This window comes from Heteronotia binoei, chromosome 17, assembly GCF_032191835.1.
Source record: "Heteronotia binoei isolate CCM8104 ecotype False Entrance Well chromosome 17, APGP_CSIRO_Hbin_v1, whole genome shotgun sequence".
Lineage (NCBI taxonomy): Eukaryota > Metazoa > Chordata > Lepidosauria > Squamata > Gekkonidae > Heteronotia > Heteronotia binoei.
This window is the reverse complement of record NC_083239.1, coordinates 2,028,677-2,044,978: the sequence shown is the minus strand read 5'-3', so window position 1 is coordinate 2,044,978 and position 16,302 is coordinate 2,028,677. Positions and strand designations below refer to the sequence as shown.

The 16,302-nt window shown below is 46.1% G+C and overlaps 1 protein-coding gene across 1 annotated transcript in view; it reads right to left on the bottom strand.

Annotated features, from left to right (window-relative positions):
• Nucleotides 1-10,038, bottom strand: part of SSPN (sarcospan) — a 28,938-nt gene extending 18,900 nt beyond the window's left edge. Inside the window, exons 1-2 of the mRNA XM_060258001.1 lie at nucleotides 9,732-10,038; nucleotides 2,159-2,245 (exon numbers count right to left, since the gene is read on the bottom strand). Coding sequence (XP_060113984.1) covers nucleotides 2,159-2,245; nucleotides 9,732-10,037 — 393 coding nt within the window. The 5' untranslated portion in view covers nucleotide 10,038. The remainder of the gene's footprint in view (nucleotides 1-2,158; nucleotides 2,246-9,731) is intronic.
• Nucleotides 10,039-16,302: the final 6,264 nt, after the last annotated feature.

Below are 16,302 nucleotides of genomic sequence, written 5' to 3'. Positions count from 1 at the left end.
TTCTCAGAACCAATAGAACTTTAGGAATCGGTTCTATAGAACTGGTGCGAACCGGCTGAATCCCACCACTGATCCTGTCCCTGAAAGAAGCAGGGGGGAAATGACTCGGCACCATCTAGGTTCCTTGTGAGAAGGGAAGGCTTGTTCAGCCCTATACTGAAGCTGTGTTGCTGGAGCTTGGGGTGCAGGGAGAGCTCTCTGGCTGACCCCCGACAGAAAGGGTGTCACAAGAGGTCCCTGGCTGGCAAAGCAAGGCCCGGGCCAAGCAGAAGAAAGAGGTTGCAGCTGACCTTTTCTCGGCGATTCAGACAGCTGACATGTCCTCAGCTCTGGGGTTGGGACGGCTTTGGGGAAGAGGACTGCGGCAGCTCCTCTTGCAAAGCTGCCTCCAGGCATGCAAGGCTGTGAGCAGCTTCCTCTGGGGTGGGTGGGGAGAGCCTGGGCTGAGAGGGTTAAGTGCCCCACGATTCTCCCTTACTTTTCGCGCAGGGGCGGCACTGGTGAACAAGGTGTCTTGGGCCTGGCCCCGGGGAAGGCCGGTCAGGGGCAGTTCCAGACCATGAAGAACTGGCCAAGAGCTCTCTTGTTACTCTTTCTTGTGCTCGATTTCCCTCCCTTCTATTTTCCTCGGGTCCTGCTGCCAAATAAAGGGGCCCTACGCGGGGGGGGGGGGGGGTTGAATAAATCAGCCTGCCCTCTTCAGACCCTCCCCCATATCTATGGGCCTGGTGTGAACTGGCAAAATCCAGTTGGAAAGTACATTGAAAGTGCATCATTTAATGTGTGTGATCGCAGCCACATAGGAACTGACCATTTGGTTGCAATTAAACGTCAGTTGCATTAAAACCTAGTGAGGAATTTTATTTTAAACACATGACAATATGTTTCAACCATGCCTGTTTCTTGCTGATGTGGTTGTGTAAAAAACATGGCTCTGGCAGGCTGAATTGTATGATGAGCTGGGAAGGCTGCTGACTTTCAATCCAGGGCTTCAGGAGTTTGAGGGGCAGATGAAACAAGCATTTTCTAAGGCCGTTTTCCCACTGAGCTTACCTCGGAGCGACGTCCCTCTTCACCGCGCAGCGTCTGTGCGGATTTCCCACCAACTGCTCCGAGTAACCAAGTAGAGTCGCCGCTTTTGCGTCGCTAACGTAAACTGGTTTTTAGCGGCTTCCATTTGCGACGCAAAAGGTCGGGAACTTCCTGGTTCCTTGGAGCAGCCTCGGAGCTGTTGGTGGGAAATCCGCGCAGATGCTGCACGGTGAAGAGGGACGTCGCTCCGAGGTAAGCTCAGTGGGAAAATGGCCAGTATGTCAAAAGAAAGGGGAATTGGTGTGTGTGTGTGTCCAAAACTGTCTTTGAGATTGCAAAAAGTGATCCTGAGATCACTTAGCAGATTAGTCACATGACAAATACAGAGACAATTCCAAATGGCAGGTCGGCACTGTGGGGAGAGGAACCAAGTTATGAGGCCCAGGATGACTGTTCTTGTACAACTTGAGATAAAGACGGACTGGTGAGAAGGGACAGGTTGGCCTGTGACTGGCATTTTACATACACTGCCATTTTGGTTCTCCTGATTGAGGAAGCAAGAGTAAAGCCAAGAAGCTGATCCAGATGCGCAATCCTTGAATATTGCTCACATGCCACTGGACAAGCATGACTAGGGATATTCATTTTCTTAAACAAAAAAATCAAAACTCTGTGCTGAAGTAACACACATTCTGAACCACAAAGTGAGTTATTCAGAAATATGGTCACAGGGTTGCTAAGTGGCAACCAGAAATTTAATTCCGGATCCCAAGAAAGCCACCAGAATATTTTCCCACAGGAATAATATATACCCCACAAATTGGGGAAACCTAGGCACATCTCATCAGGCTGCAGTGAGCCCCCAGTGGGACTATAGCACCCCTAGACCTCTTCAAGTCAGGAAAATGGCATGGGGGTGAAAGACTGAAACCCCACTTCTCTATGAGCCATGGCCCTCATCTGAATTGGGCCTACATGGAACTCAGAATCGTCCCATGATCGGGTGAACCCAGGAAAAATGTACACAGCCAAAGCTCTGGAAATCACGTTCACAAAGTTTATGCCTCTTGAAATGTCTGATACTAATAAGAATGTCATGGAAGAGCAAACAAATGAAGCAATGTACCTTGATGGCAAACTGGACGCAGGTCTTCTCATCTGGTTGATAAGAGATACACAGCATCACCAGCCCTAGCATGGCCACGACACAAAGCTACAAAAAAAAAAATTCAATTTGAAAAGGCAAGAGGGAGACAGTCAGTGCAAAGCCTCTTTCTTTCCAAATGCCATGCCACCAATATATGTAAAGCAGTCAATCCACTATTTACTTCACATTGTTGACTGGAGCCCCTCCTGGAGTGGCTGAATCCATCTTGTGATGTGAATGGGGATGATGAGTCAGAATATGGGACCCCTGTTTGTCTAGAGCCCAGAGAAGTAAAAATTATGACTATTGCAGCATTTTTCATTTCGGCATTCCTAGGGCTATTATTTATTTTAGAGTCCCTCTGACTCCAGAATGCCAACATCTCAGTGACTAAAAACAGATCATATGGCCACCAGGATTTTTATTGGGGGGGGGGGGGAGAGATTACTTGATAACATACCCCATGGTTGACATACACAATCCAATGAACAGAACAGTTCATCCCACACACGGAGCTATTCTGTTATTCTCTGGTGGTGCATTCATTTTGGTCCCAGAAGTACTCTTCTGGGAATACAGGAAGCTGCACTCTGGGCACACCTTAACGCAGCATGAAATCAGGTCAAATATGAAATGACCCAAGATTTCTTTGACTGATTACATGACATGAAGAAGCATTAAATGCAAGGCAGAGCAGAGGGACAAACATAGTCATTGGCTTGCCTGCCAAAGACCATCTGCTTTCATCATTAGTTCCTTTCAGTTGCTACATCCTGGTACTGCGATAGTACACATGGAATAAATGTGCTACTGTAAGGTTTTGCCAGTTACTGATCTCAGTCAACTCAGTGCATATGAAAATGCTCAGACGTTTATTGGCAATTAATTGCTGCGAATGGGGTAACTCACAAACAGAACCAATAATATACCAAGCAAAACGGCATGCAAGCTAGAGACAGCCCCTGTCCGTTAAGGTCTCCAGGGTTAGGTGTATAACACAGAGTCTTCTTTGGGCATTTAAGGCCGTCTGGCCAGAGCAACACGTTGCCATGGCTACCAGTTATTAGTTCCACTGCTAAAGTCTTCCTCCTGAATATCTTGCGAAAAAGTTACAGCAAGCAAAATGCCAAAGCAAATACAATTTGGGCACATATTTGAGCGAGAGAGAAAATGAATGTACAGTCCGGACTCTAATGATATAATAGAAGGTTCCAATGTGGTATGAAGACGTAAAAAGGACAATATGCATGAACAACACAATACAATAGAAGAAGAAGATATTGAAGAAGATATTGGATTTATATCTCGCCCTCCACTCCGAAGAGTCTCAGAGCGGCTCACAATCTCCTTTACCTTCCTCCCCCACAACAGACACCCTGTGAGGTAGATGAAGATATTGGATTTAGATCCCGCCCTCCACTCCGAAGAGTCTCAGAGCGGCTCACAATCTCCTTTACCTTCCTCCCCCACAACAGACACCCTGTGAGGTAGATGAAGATATTGGATTTAGATCCCGCCCTCCACTCCGAAGAGTCTCAGAGCGGCTCACAATCTCCTTTACCTTCCTCCCCCACAACAGACACCCTGTGAGGTAGATGAAGATATTGGATTTATATCCCGCCCTCCACTCCAAAGAGTCTCAGAGCGGCTCACAATCTCCTTTATCTCCCTCCCCCACAACAGACACCCTGTGAGGTGGGTGGGGCTGGAGAGGGCTCTCACAGCAGCTGCCCTTTCAAGGACAACCTCTGCCAGAGCTATGGCTGACCCAAGGCCATTCCAGCAGGTGCAAGTGGAGGAGTGGGGAATCAAACCCGGTTCTCCCAGATAAGAGTCTGCACACTTAACCACTACACCAAACTTGGCTCTCTGACACAAATTGTCAGGGAACCTGACAGCTACATGTAATTATTCTGATATGCATGACTGCCATTTTTTCCTGAAATGGGCAATATATAGATTTTCTGCCTTGGTGCACACATCCCAGATTAATCTGGGGTTTGTAAATATGTTCTAAAACTGGAATGTATGCATGTTACCCTTTCAGAAAAAAAACAGAACCTGTGAGTGCTGGGAGTGCTGTGCGTGGCACATTTGTCCCATGTGCCTGGTGGACTGTAACAACTAAAAAGGGGCTACTAGAATTTGGAAATAGGTTCTGTGTTCTGACTCAAGGCCAGTGTTCTACTGCTCCAAATGACGAGTGGGGTAGCAAGGGGGGCCTTGCATGGAGAAAAGGTCAAATGTGCTTTTGGATGGTCACTTGTGGAAACGACCAATAAATGATTCTCTGCCATTACAAATATTTAATTGAACACCGAAGTCATCACTCGCGGGCTGGATCCAGACAGGCAGCTTTGGGCGCTCTGAATGCATCTCAAATTGGGCTGGTTCAAAATGGAGCAGGCAAAGCCCAATCCAACGCTCCCATGCAAGTCCCCCATTTCCTGTGTTTTGGAGTGCTTTGGAGTGGTCAGATGGTTGTTGTGTACCATCCCCTTGGTGTGGTTTTGGGTTTTTTTTTTCACACCACCAATCCGCCTCACTTGCATGCTCCCGCATTCAGACACCCAGAAAGGCAGACGGCGTGCAGCAGATGAATTTGTTACCACTTCCCAAGGGATAGCTCTTTGAGCCACCTCAGAGACACTGGAGGACAGGCTGGATGGGCAGCGGATGTGCATGTTGGAACTTGATTTTCTTAATCTGTCTGTGAGCTCTCCCTGTGTCAGCTTAAACTTCCCATCTGGACCCAGCCATGGATTCTCAGATCACCAGTTTGCTGCGGTAGATAGTATCATGTGTTTGGACTAAACGTCAGACCCCAGTCAGCTCTTAAATTTACTGGGTAGAGTTGCCAGGCTTCTTTGGCTACCAATGGGAGATGGGAAGGTAGGACTGTCAGATCTAAGTTGGGAAACTCCCGAAGACTTGGGGAGGACAGCTTGGGGAGGACAGGGACCTCAGCGTGGTACAATGCCATAGAGTCCACCCTGCAAAGCATCCGGTATTCTCCAGGGGAACTGACCTCTGTAGTCGGGAGATGAGCTGTAACTCCATGGAATCCCCAGGTCTCACCTGGAGGCTGGCATCCCTATGTAACCTTAGGCCATCTGCTGTCTTTCAGCCTGATCAGCGTTTGGATAAAAATAGGTAATAGTCATATTGAAATGGACATGGTTATGGATACCCAGGGGCTGGAAACAAAAGCATTTTTCACTTTCATGGGCACCTGTTTCTCCCACAACTGGCTTCCATCAGTAAAAAGCAAGGAATAGGTCAGACTCCTTTTCCACGCTGTTTTGGCTTTTGGGGAAGGATTTATGGAGCCAGGCCTGGTTGCAACCATTCTCAATAGAAGCAGAAAAAAAAAACATGGAATTGCAGTTCATGCTAGAGGTGGCTCAGTGGTAGAGCATCTGCTTGGGAAGCAGAAGGTCCCAGGTTCAATCCCCGGCATCTCCAAAAAAGGGTCCAGGCAAATAGGTGTGAAAAACCTCAGCTTGAGACCCTGGAGAGCCGCTGCCAGTCTGAGAAGACAATACTGACTTTGATGGACAAAAGGTCTGATTCAGTATAAGGCACCTTCATATGTTCACAAACACTGTGATATGCTGGCTAACACATTTAGTAAAATTTTTATCAAGAACCTTACAAATATTTTGTCATATTATAAAGAAGTACAACCTTACAATATTACAAGTTCATCCAATGAGCACCCTCATATAGGCTCATTTTGTCAAAGTGTTCCTCAGGAGTATTTCTGTTTACTTCAAAGTTATCGGTCTCTTGTTACAATTCATTGTGTGTATTAGGAACAAGCCGGTCCTTAACTTCTCTAAAAAGATGCAAAGGGCTTCTGGATGTGGCTGGCAAAATGCTCTCTGCAGCTTCTTTGTTTCCTTCAAAATTAGCATCCTGAAATAAACCATCTCTAAACATTAGTTGTTGGCTTGCTCCCAATATACACACTGAATTGTAACAAGAGGCTGATAACTTTGAAGTAAATAGGAATACTCCTGGGGAAGACTTTGATGAAATGAGCCTATATGATTGCTCATTGGATGGACTTTTCTTTGTAATGTTGTAAGGTTGTACTTCTTTTATAATGTGACAAAAGATTTGTAAGATTCTTGATAAAAGTTTTACTAAATATGTTAGCCAGCACATCACAGTGTTTGTTTTTATCTCCCCTGGTACCAACCATTGACAAGCCTAGCTATGATAGCACTTATGCTAAAATTGAAATTAATGCTTTGGCTAGCTTCAGGTTAGGATCTTGGAGACCTAGGTTCAAATCCCCACTGTGTTGGGGGGGGGAGAGGGAGAAGGAATAATTGAATTTATACCCTGCCCCTCTCTACAGTCTTCTTTCCCTTCCCCTCCCCTCCCTACAACAGGCACCCTGTGAAGTAGGTGGGGCTCAGAGAGCTCTTGAGGAACTGCTCTTGAACAGAACAGCTCTGAGAGAGTTATGACTGAACCAAAGTCACTCCAGCAGTTGCATGTGGAGGAGTGAGGATTCAAAGCTGGTTCTCCCAGATAAGTCTGTGTACTTAACTACTACACCAAACTGGCTCTTTTGTGGCAGTTACGGACCGTTTTCACACACAGCTTACCTCGCAGTCACAATCCTGTTCCCTCCGCAGCGTCTGGTCGGATTTCCCACCATCTGCGCCGAAGTTACAGGAAGTGCCGCAGCTTTTGCGTTGCAAACGTAAACTGCTAAAACCCGGTTTACGTTTGCTACGCAAAAGCCGCGGCACTTCCTGTAACTCCGGCGCAGATGGTGGGAAATCTGACAGACGCTGCAGAGGGAACAGATTGTGACTGCGAGGTAAGCTGTGTGCGAAAATGGTAGCACATTCTCTACCTAGTCTTCTGCCTAACTTACCAAACAGAGTTGTTTGTGAGAATAAAATGGAGAAGAGAAGAATGATGTAAATGGCTTTGGGTCCTCATTGAGAAGAAAGGTAGGGTATAAATGAAATAACAAATATATCTTAAGATGGGGAACAGATAAAATGTAAGTTGATAGGTAGCTAAGAAGGAAGCAGGGAAAAGTAAGGATATGGAGTCTGCCAGGAGGAGGGAAAGAGGAAATAATGTGAGAAAGGGAACCAGCAGCCACTCACAAAACCTTGAGGATTCCCTGCTATGCAACTGGGCTGGGCCTGGTAACTGGCACCACACAACTAGGCTAAACTTTTCCTGGGTAGAGGCTGCCAGGGAAGAAAAGGAGGGAAAGATAAGGGGGGGGCAGATAAAGATAGGTTGGCTGATGGTGGGAAGGAGGAGGACTCAGGAAAAGGCTAAAGACGGGAAAGAGGAATTAGTGGGGGGGAGGAAAACAATTAAATGCTACCCCATAAGTCCTTGCAGGTTCCCCACTTCTCTCCTGCTAAGTAAGGGACTGCCATTAACTGCTTACCTCTTTCTCAAGGCCTAGACAACAAGCTTGGGCTGAGAAACCAGTTGGGAAGACCCAGCCTGTCATCTCCACCACCAGCCCCACTGTTCTGCCTGCCAAAATTGCCTCTGTGCCAGCTGGGAGGGTATGGAAGGAGCAGTAGTCATTGGGGGGATGGAGAAAGAGGCTGGTGCTTTTCAAATACACCCATCCAACTTGATAGAAGAAGATGATATTGGATTTATATCCCGCCCTCCACTCCAAAGAGTCTCAGAGCGGCTCACAATCTCCTTTATCTTCCTCCCCCACAACAGACACCCTGTGAGGTGGGTGGGGCTGGAGAGGGCTCTGACAGAAGCTGCCCTTTCAAGGACAACCTCTGCCAGAGCTATGGCTGACCCAAGGCCATTCCAGCAGGTGCAAGTGGAGGAGTGGGAAATCAAACCAGGTTCTCCCAGATAAGAGTCCGCACACTTAACCACTACACCAAACTGGCTCTTTAGCTAATATAATAACAACAGTTGCCACACTTCTACATGAAACCAAAAGTGGGGGAATTGAAAAAAACCTAATGGGAGAGTTCAAGGCTTGTGGACAGCATAGATCTAGTTAAGCTCTGAACAAAGGGAGTGGGACTTTCTACAGCTGCAATGCTTGGAAACATATCCCAAAGCAAGTGTTAAACTCTGATTATCATCCCCCACCCTGGAGAATGTGGCTTGTGGACTAGCTTTTGCATAATAAAAAAATGCAATGACTGGGAGGTGGGGGGGGTAAGGATTATTTCTTATCCTCAACATGAATCCTCCCAATGCAGCAGAAAATTCCACTGTATATGTATGTTGCCATTTCCCCCCCAAGCATATTGAAACATATTTAGCAGATTTTTTAAAAGCAACCCAAAGTTTTTGTTTTTTTAAAAAAAAAATCCGTATGCATAAATGGCCATTTGCCTCCCTCTCCATTTGATCAACACAAATTAGTGCCTAGACATCACCTGTGCTGAAAAAGGCATGCATCCCTTTGCCAAAATTATACAGTCCCAAAGAACCATGTGACTTGCCATGCTCACAAATAGTTTTTATTAGATGCTTCTATCCTCCCTATTCTCACGCCAGAAGGCAAACGGATCGAATACTGCTTGTGACTTCGGCTTTTGTGGGGATGAAGAATGAAATGTGAAATACAGAATAAGTTTCTCAATGCAGGTCCTACACTAGACAGCACCAGGAAATCCAAAGTGGCACGACTCCAGAGTGGGGGAGGAAGCAAAGGTGAATCCAGTGAAATGGCAGGTTTATTTTATATCCCCTCCTCTCATTGTGGAAGCTTGCACAAATGACTACTCCATTTCCAACCTGGTTAGAAAGAAATCAAAGCAAAGACTTTCATCTCTCTATTTTGTCAGGGTTACTGCACGTGTGTGAGTCCTATCTGAATTGCAACCTCCTTCATAGGAGGTTGCAACCTCCTTCTCCTTACTATCCCTGGGCCGAAAGAAGCCCGCTTGAAAGCCACCAGAGAAAGGGCCTTCTCTGTTATGGCCCCTACATGGTGGAATCAGCTGCCGGAGGAGGTGAGGGCCCTGCGGGACCTTGTTCAGTTCCGCAGGGCCTGCAAGACAACCCTCTTCCGGCTAGCTTATACCTACCTTGAGAATTTAATGCAACTTGCCAGTTTTCCTCTTTTATATTTAGAATATTTATTAATTTTTAAGGTTTTATCTGTTTTAAATGTTTAATTCTTTCATATTTAAATATTGTTTAATTTTTATGCTGGATTTACTGTTGGAAGCCGCCCTGAGCCACTTGTGGGAAGGGCGGGATATAAATTCTAAATAAAATAAATAAATAAATATTTATTAATCTACAGTGCTTGAAGGAAGGTTACCTTCCTATACAGAATTTCCATTGCAATAGCTACTTTCTGTGAATGCATTATATGCATTGTGTGTGTGTGTGTGTGTTTACATACACATACACAAATAGACATTGCTGTTACTGCTAGGCAATTTTACTTGTCAAGAGTTAGCTCAGCTCAAGGCAAACAGAAGTGTAGTAGGGCATGCCGGGGATTAGTCTCAAGAGCAGCATTTCATGCATATCGGTGCTTGGAATGGTAGAAAGAGACAGGTTTGCTTACAATGATGCCAGCCCAATATGGAGTGTCTCTGCTCAGCACGGAAGAGCTGATGCTGGCTACGAGGAAGCCCAGCACTGTGATGGAGACCCCTAAAGCTAGCTGCAAGAGGGCAACCAGTAATGGGAAGTGGCAACCGCAGCACCTGTAGGTGTCCTCCTCCTGGCCCGGGCTGGGATCTCCTTTGGGTGGCTTCTTGGACATCAGGGCTGCTTTGGGCTCTTTCCTCGGCTCTGTCCCAGGTACTTGCCCTGTCTGGCTCGGATTATGTGTCAGGCTGCTTGGAGCTTTCTTCTCTTCTTTTCCCATGTTGGAAAAAAAAAATGGAGGGAAGGAGGGGACTGGACTCCGTTTCTGCTTTCTCCCTCACTCTGGCCTGCGTTTTCTGCTTTCTCCCTCACTGCCCACACAGCACTCCCCTTTTGTGGGGGCTGACTCATTTCTGGTATTTGCAGTGAGAAGGCTGAACTAATATGGAAAACATTTGGAGCAGATTGCTGGAGCTTCCAAGCGCCACATATAGCCCAGTGGAGAGGGGGAAACGAGGGGGTAGCAGACGGGCAACACACAGAAGAAGTGCATCTCACCTGGGTGCTCTGTTCATGGGAGCCAGGGAGTGCTAGAAGTGACTGATCCCACCTGGCAATGTGAATGAGAACCATGCACTTATGTGAGACGGGTCTTCCCTCAATGGAAGCTGCACTCACTTGATACTGTTTTGGGTTCATTCCTGCTGCAAGTGCAAAGGCATTCGTATTATGTATTGACTGACTTCATTCATACTTCACATTTCTCTGCAATGAAGACCTAAAGCAGTTCACACCACTTCCCTCATCTCCATTTTATCCTCACAACAATAATCTGCTGAGGTATGTTGAAATCTGCTTGTTATCCCGGGGCCAAAGGAGGCTCGTCTGAAATCCACCAGAGACAGGGCCTTTTCGGTAACGGCTCCTTACTGGTGGAACCAGCTGCCGGAAGAGGTGAGGGCCCTGCGGGACCTTGGCCAGTTCCGCAGGGCCTGTAAGACAGCCCTCTTCCGGCTGGCCTATAACTAACTGGCATTGGAGACTCTATAGAAGGTTGTAGTGTAGTATTCTGATAGATCGCTTGTTTTTATATGTTTTATTGTTTTACTGTTTTAACTGCTGTAACTTGATGTATTTTAAATCAAAGATTTATGTTAGATCTTATATGTTGTGAGCCGCCCTGAGCCACTTCGGTGGGAAGGGTGGGATATAAATGGAAATAAACTGAAACTGAAACTAGGCTGAGAGGCAGCGGCTGGCCCAAAGCCACCCAGCAAGCTCTCAAGGCAGAGTGGAGATTGAGACCTGCGTCTCCCAAAGGTGAAGTGGAAATTCAGACCTGGCTCTCTGACACTCTAAGAGTGCCAGTTTGGTGTAGTGGTTAAGTGTGCGGACTCTTATCTGGAAGAACCGGGTTTGATTCCCCACTCCTCCACTTGCACCTGCTGGAATGGCCTTGGGTCTGCCATAGCTCTGGCAGAGGTTGTCCTTGAAAGGGCAGCTGCTGGGAGAGCCCTCTCCAGCCCCACCCACCTCACAGGGTGTCTGTTGTGGGGGAGGAAGGTAAAGGAGATTGTGAGCCGCTCTGAGACTCTTCGGAGTGGAGGGCGGGATATAAATCCAATATCTTCATCTACCTCACAGGGTGTCTGTTGTGGGGGAGGAAGGGAAAAGAGATTGTGAGCCGCTCTGAGACTCTTCGGAGTGGAGGGCGGGATATAAATCCAATATCTTCATCTACCTCACAGGGTGTCTGTTGTGGGGGAGGAAGGGAAAGGAGATTGTGAGCCGCTCTGAGACTCTTCGGAGTGGAGGGTGGGATATAAATCCAATATCTTCTTCTTCTTCTAATCACAACACCATAGTATTGGCAATGGAGTATCCGTGTGAGAGATTTCTGTGGATTTTCTTCTATCAAACGCCCTTTCCCCTGCATTTTGCCCCCATTGAGCCACCCAAGGCTTTTGGAGGGCCTTAAAAATCTGCACTTGTTTGTAGGTTATATTTAAGATTGTTTTTCTGGTTAAATAACTGGGTCTTAACATAAACAGGAATACCCCCCCCCCTTATTTTTGTACCATTTCTTCTTCTCCCTGCGACCTTTCAATATCTACCCTGCAGTACACCTAAACCTTAAAGATATGTTGATCCTTCCACCTGTTGTTAGGCAGTGAGAGAGCAACTGGCACAAGCAACCTAGCTAGTTTAGTGGCACCGCAAAACGAACAAACAAACAAACCCAGAAGGGGCCTGTTAACTCCACTCAAAGAAGAAAATGCAGGTGAGTCCACAACCATGCCTCAGAACAGTTTCCAGGGGATGTTTCTCTCCAGACCAAGGTTGTTAAAGGATTATCTGCCCATCCCCCTTCTTCACACACATGGGCATTCTTGATTTTATTCTCATAAAGACTAGAAACCCAGATTATTTTGTGGCACCTACACTCCCAAATTTGTTCCCCAAATTTTATTGATCTGCACACTCTGCACTTGGCTTGTTTGCCACAGTTCTTATTATACTTTCTACTGAAGAAGAAGAAGAAGAAGAAGAAGAAGAAGAAGAAGAAGAAGAAGAAGAAGAAGAAGAAGAAGAAGAAGAAGAAGAATTGCAGATTTATACCCCGCCCTTCTCTCTGAATCAGAGACTCAGAGCGGCTCACAATCTCCTTTATCTTCTCTCCCCACGACAGACACCCTGTGAGGTGGGTGGGGCTGGAGAGGGCTCTCACAGCAGCTGCCCTTTCAAGGACAACCTCTGCCAGAGCTATGGCTGACTCAAGGCCATTCCAGCAGCTGCAGGTGGAGGAGTGGGGAATCAAACCTGGTTCTCCCAGATACGAGTCCACACACTTCACCACACCAAACTGGCTCTCATTGGGATGTGCTTCATCCACTAGGTGGCAGTATAGCTCTCATTATCATCCTCCCCACTATAATACAATAGCATTCATGATTGATCACAATTGATAAAAAAAACAAACACCTTTCTAAGCTTATTTTGTTCTTAGAAAGAAGGTTTTAATAGCGGCAGGATTACGCTAGATCCAGCAGTGCTGCTGTCTTGGTGTTGGTGTGAAGCACTGGAACAACAAAAGTCGATTTTCACTTTTAAGGCCAAAAGCTTTATTAAGAATTGATTGTTCACCTTAAGCCTTCCTTCCTCCCTCCCTCCCTCCCTCATTCCTTCTTTTATGAATTCCATCCCTAGTGGATCCCAAGCATCTGACTTTTTATTTTATTCGTCACTAAAACAGTGACTTTTTTGGCTCGCTGCTATAAAGTATTTGACATTCATATCTTGAGGCTCTCAAACATCTGCCATGTATTCTATGTGGCTCTTACATTAAGCAAGGTTTGCCAACCCTGGAGTGCAGCCTAAAGTGTCTGAGTATATGCATACAAAGTGTGCAACCCACACCCCATTCGAGGATTACAGCGCATAAATATGCAATAGCAAATTTATATTGCATTCATCTCCTCCCTCCAAACCCTCCCCCCCCCCCAGTGATATCCTAAAGCAATTCATACCACACAACAGCCATGAAAGGAAGCTGGGTCACCGCCTCAAGACCGCAAGAATTCAAGATTGCTTTTAGGGTGTGTTGATAAGACCTAATTTGCGATGCCTGTGCATTACATCGTCCTAAACTGCTGCTTTAAGCATTTTTTTTTTAAATCTTTTTATTGGGATATTAAGTGTAGCAATGCAAGATCTCAACGTGCACCCTTCAATGTACCACAAAATTAAAGCTTTAAAGAAGTTAATTGTTCACCCATCATCAACCTCAGATTCCTGTCCTGGCAGCTCCTTCCTGCCTTCCTTCTTTCCCCCCACCTCAACACTCCTGTCTCTCAGACATCTGATGTTCATTTTAATTGGCCCCGAGTCTGAAATGTTTGAATTTCATGTCTTTAGCCTTGCAAGCATATGCTGCTTATTATATGTTCCACTTAGGTTAAGCAAGTTTGGGATACAATGGTGCAGAGATTATAGTGTCAGCTTACATGTCGATCATGGTTCAAATCCAAATATTTTTTTTTCTTTCTTTCTAACTTTTGATTCATTGAGTTTAATAAGTCTGTATCAGGAACCGCTTGCCTTCATTATTAATGTATTCATCCCCCATGAATATATTAATCCTTCTCCTCTTTCCCCTCTTCTCTGCCTCACCAGACCAGAGGGGAGGTAACAGCAGCCGACCTCGTATTAACCAAGGTAGGCAAATGGAGCTTCCACATGAAGTGGCAGTAGATCTCTGATCCCGGGCCTTTTCCCATGACTCAGGATGGCAGCTGGAACCATACCCCCACCCAGATATTGCCAGCTGTTTCCTCTCTTTCCTCCTTCGCGGATTCCACCCCCATCGGATAGCCTGCAATGGTGAATCCTCTTTTCTTTAATAAACATCCTCTCTTGAACACAGCTTTTCTCTAATCTTTGCTTTGCGTTTTTCCACCTGAAATGTTGCCTAATTTCAGTGATCAGAGACAATGAATAGATGCTTTCATCAAAAGGTTGCATTTAAAAACAAAACAAAACACAAAGACTAAATGTTATCATGGCAGGGTACAGTAGGGTATGATATGGGACGATGCCACCTCCCAGAACTGGGAGTAGTCTTTTAAAAGAAAAAAGAATGTTTCCAAGCATGTGCAGAGTTTCTCGGCAGATCGTTAGGAAGTCCTCCAAGGAGCCTGTAGTGGCTTCCATGCAGGAAATGTCACGTTATAGTTTGCCCTTGAAAGAGTGTGCTTTGACTGTCTCTTTGCATGACAGGCAGAAGTTCAACAGGTACAGCCTCCCCAAACATAGAGGCCCCATGCTCCAACTTTGTAAAATAAGCATTTTTAGGCTGTGCCTTCTAAATATGCACGATAACAACTGCTATTTACTGATGACTTCCTCTGTCTTTATTACTTGTTATTGTTGATTTGCACAAGAATTGAAGTGTTCAGGTTAAACCTTCAGCAGTGCAGTTTAGAGTTGGAGATGTCAGGTGGTATGGCTTGATATGCAAATGAATTCCTACTGGGTTTTCTCCACAGAAAAAGCCCTTATATCATTGTCAATGGTTCCGCATTCTTTACCAAAAACACCCTTTTTCAAATTGTGAGGCTCTATACCTGGGGTGGCCAAACTGGCTTGTGGGGCTCTTGATGCTCCCAAAGCCCCATCAGCCAGCTTGGAGAAAGCATTTCGCTCTTTAAATGACTTGTTGAAGCTAAGCCACTTGGTGGCTTCAAGAATACATTTGAAGTTAAAGTTGCTTTCTTTCTACCTCTCCTTTCCCATCTATTTTCCTTCCTTCCTTATTTTCTGACTCTCAGACATCTGACATTCATATCTTGTGGTTCTCAAGACATCTGACATTCCTTTCTTGGGTCTCTCAAGCATCTAACATTTAGTCTATCCTCCCTGCCCCTTACAAACACCCTATGAGGCTATGTCATCTCACAGGGGACAGTTTCCAGAGCGTGGGGATGTGTCACTTGGGGTGGTCCTTGGAGGTTTTTAAACAGAGGCTAGTTTCCCATGTTTCAAATACGGGTTTGGTATTTGGATTCCCCCTACCCCAGGATTCTGAAATTATTTGGCACTATATACTCTATGCAGAATATCTCTGGACTGCTGGAGGGGCTGTTTTTGAGCAAATTGTACCAAAATTGCAATGAAACTGCTTGTTCCTGTTCTTTAAGTAACCTTCAAATTTCAAGTAAGTTGGAATACCTGAATAAGGTGCCCCAATCCAGAGGTCTTACCAGAGCAGAGTAAAGCGATACCATCACATCATGTGATCAATATTTTCTAGACTGGGCAGCTATGTTTGGTGGGGGTGGCACCTGTGTGCCAAGAGGGGGAATCAGGTACGGCAGGAGGGTGATCGCCTGGGACCTTGCCAGGTTGGACGCCCATGGGCTTCCATTTTCAGTGGTCGAGAATCCTGGGGTGCTAGGGTTGCTCGAGTACCTGACGCCCTGCTACAAAGTTCCTGCTAGAACCACCATTAGCAGGACCATTGTGCCATCTGTTTTCAGGGCGACCAGATTGATGGTGAAGGAGCATTTGTCCCGTGCTGTCAGGGGGACTGTTCATTTCACCTCAGATATCTGGAGCTCCCAACATGTGTATCTCTCCCTGACTGTGCATTGGTGGCAACCCAGTGAGCCGCAGGGTAACTGACAGCACCCACAGGCTCAGCCAGGATAACCCAGTTTTTTTTTTTCAGGGGCAGGAGGAAGAAAGGGACGGTGGCTCAGTGGTAGAGCATCTGCTTGGGAAGCAGAAGGTCCCAGGTTCAATCCCCGGCATCTCCAAAAAAGGGTCCAGGCAAATAGGTGTGAAAAACCTCAGCTTGAGACCCTGGAGAGCCGCTGCCAGTCTGAGAAGACAATACTGACTTTGATGGACCAAGGGTCTGATTCAGTATAAGGCAGCTTCATATGTTCATATGTTCAAAGAGGGAGGTGCCAGTGATGATGACAGGCAGCCAGTAGCCATACCAATGCTGAGGTCCCTCTAATGGGACAGTGATGCTGGTGTGTTGC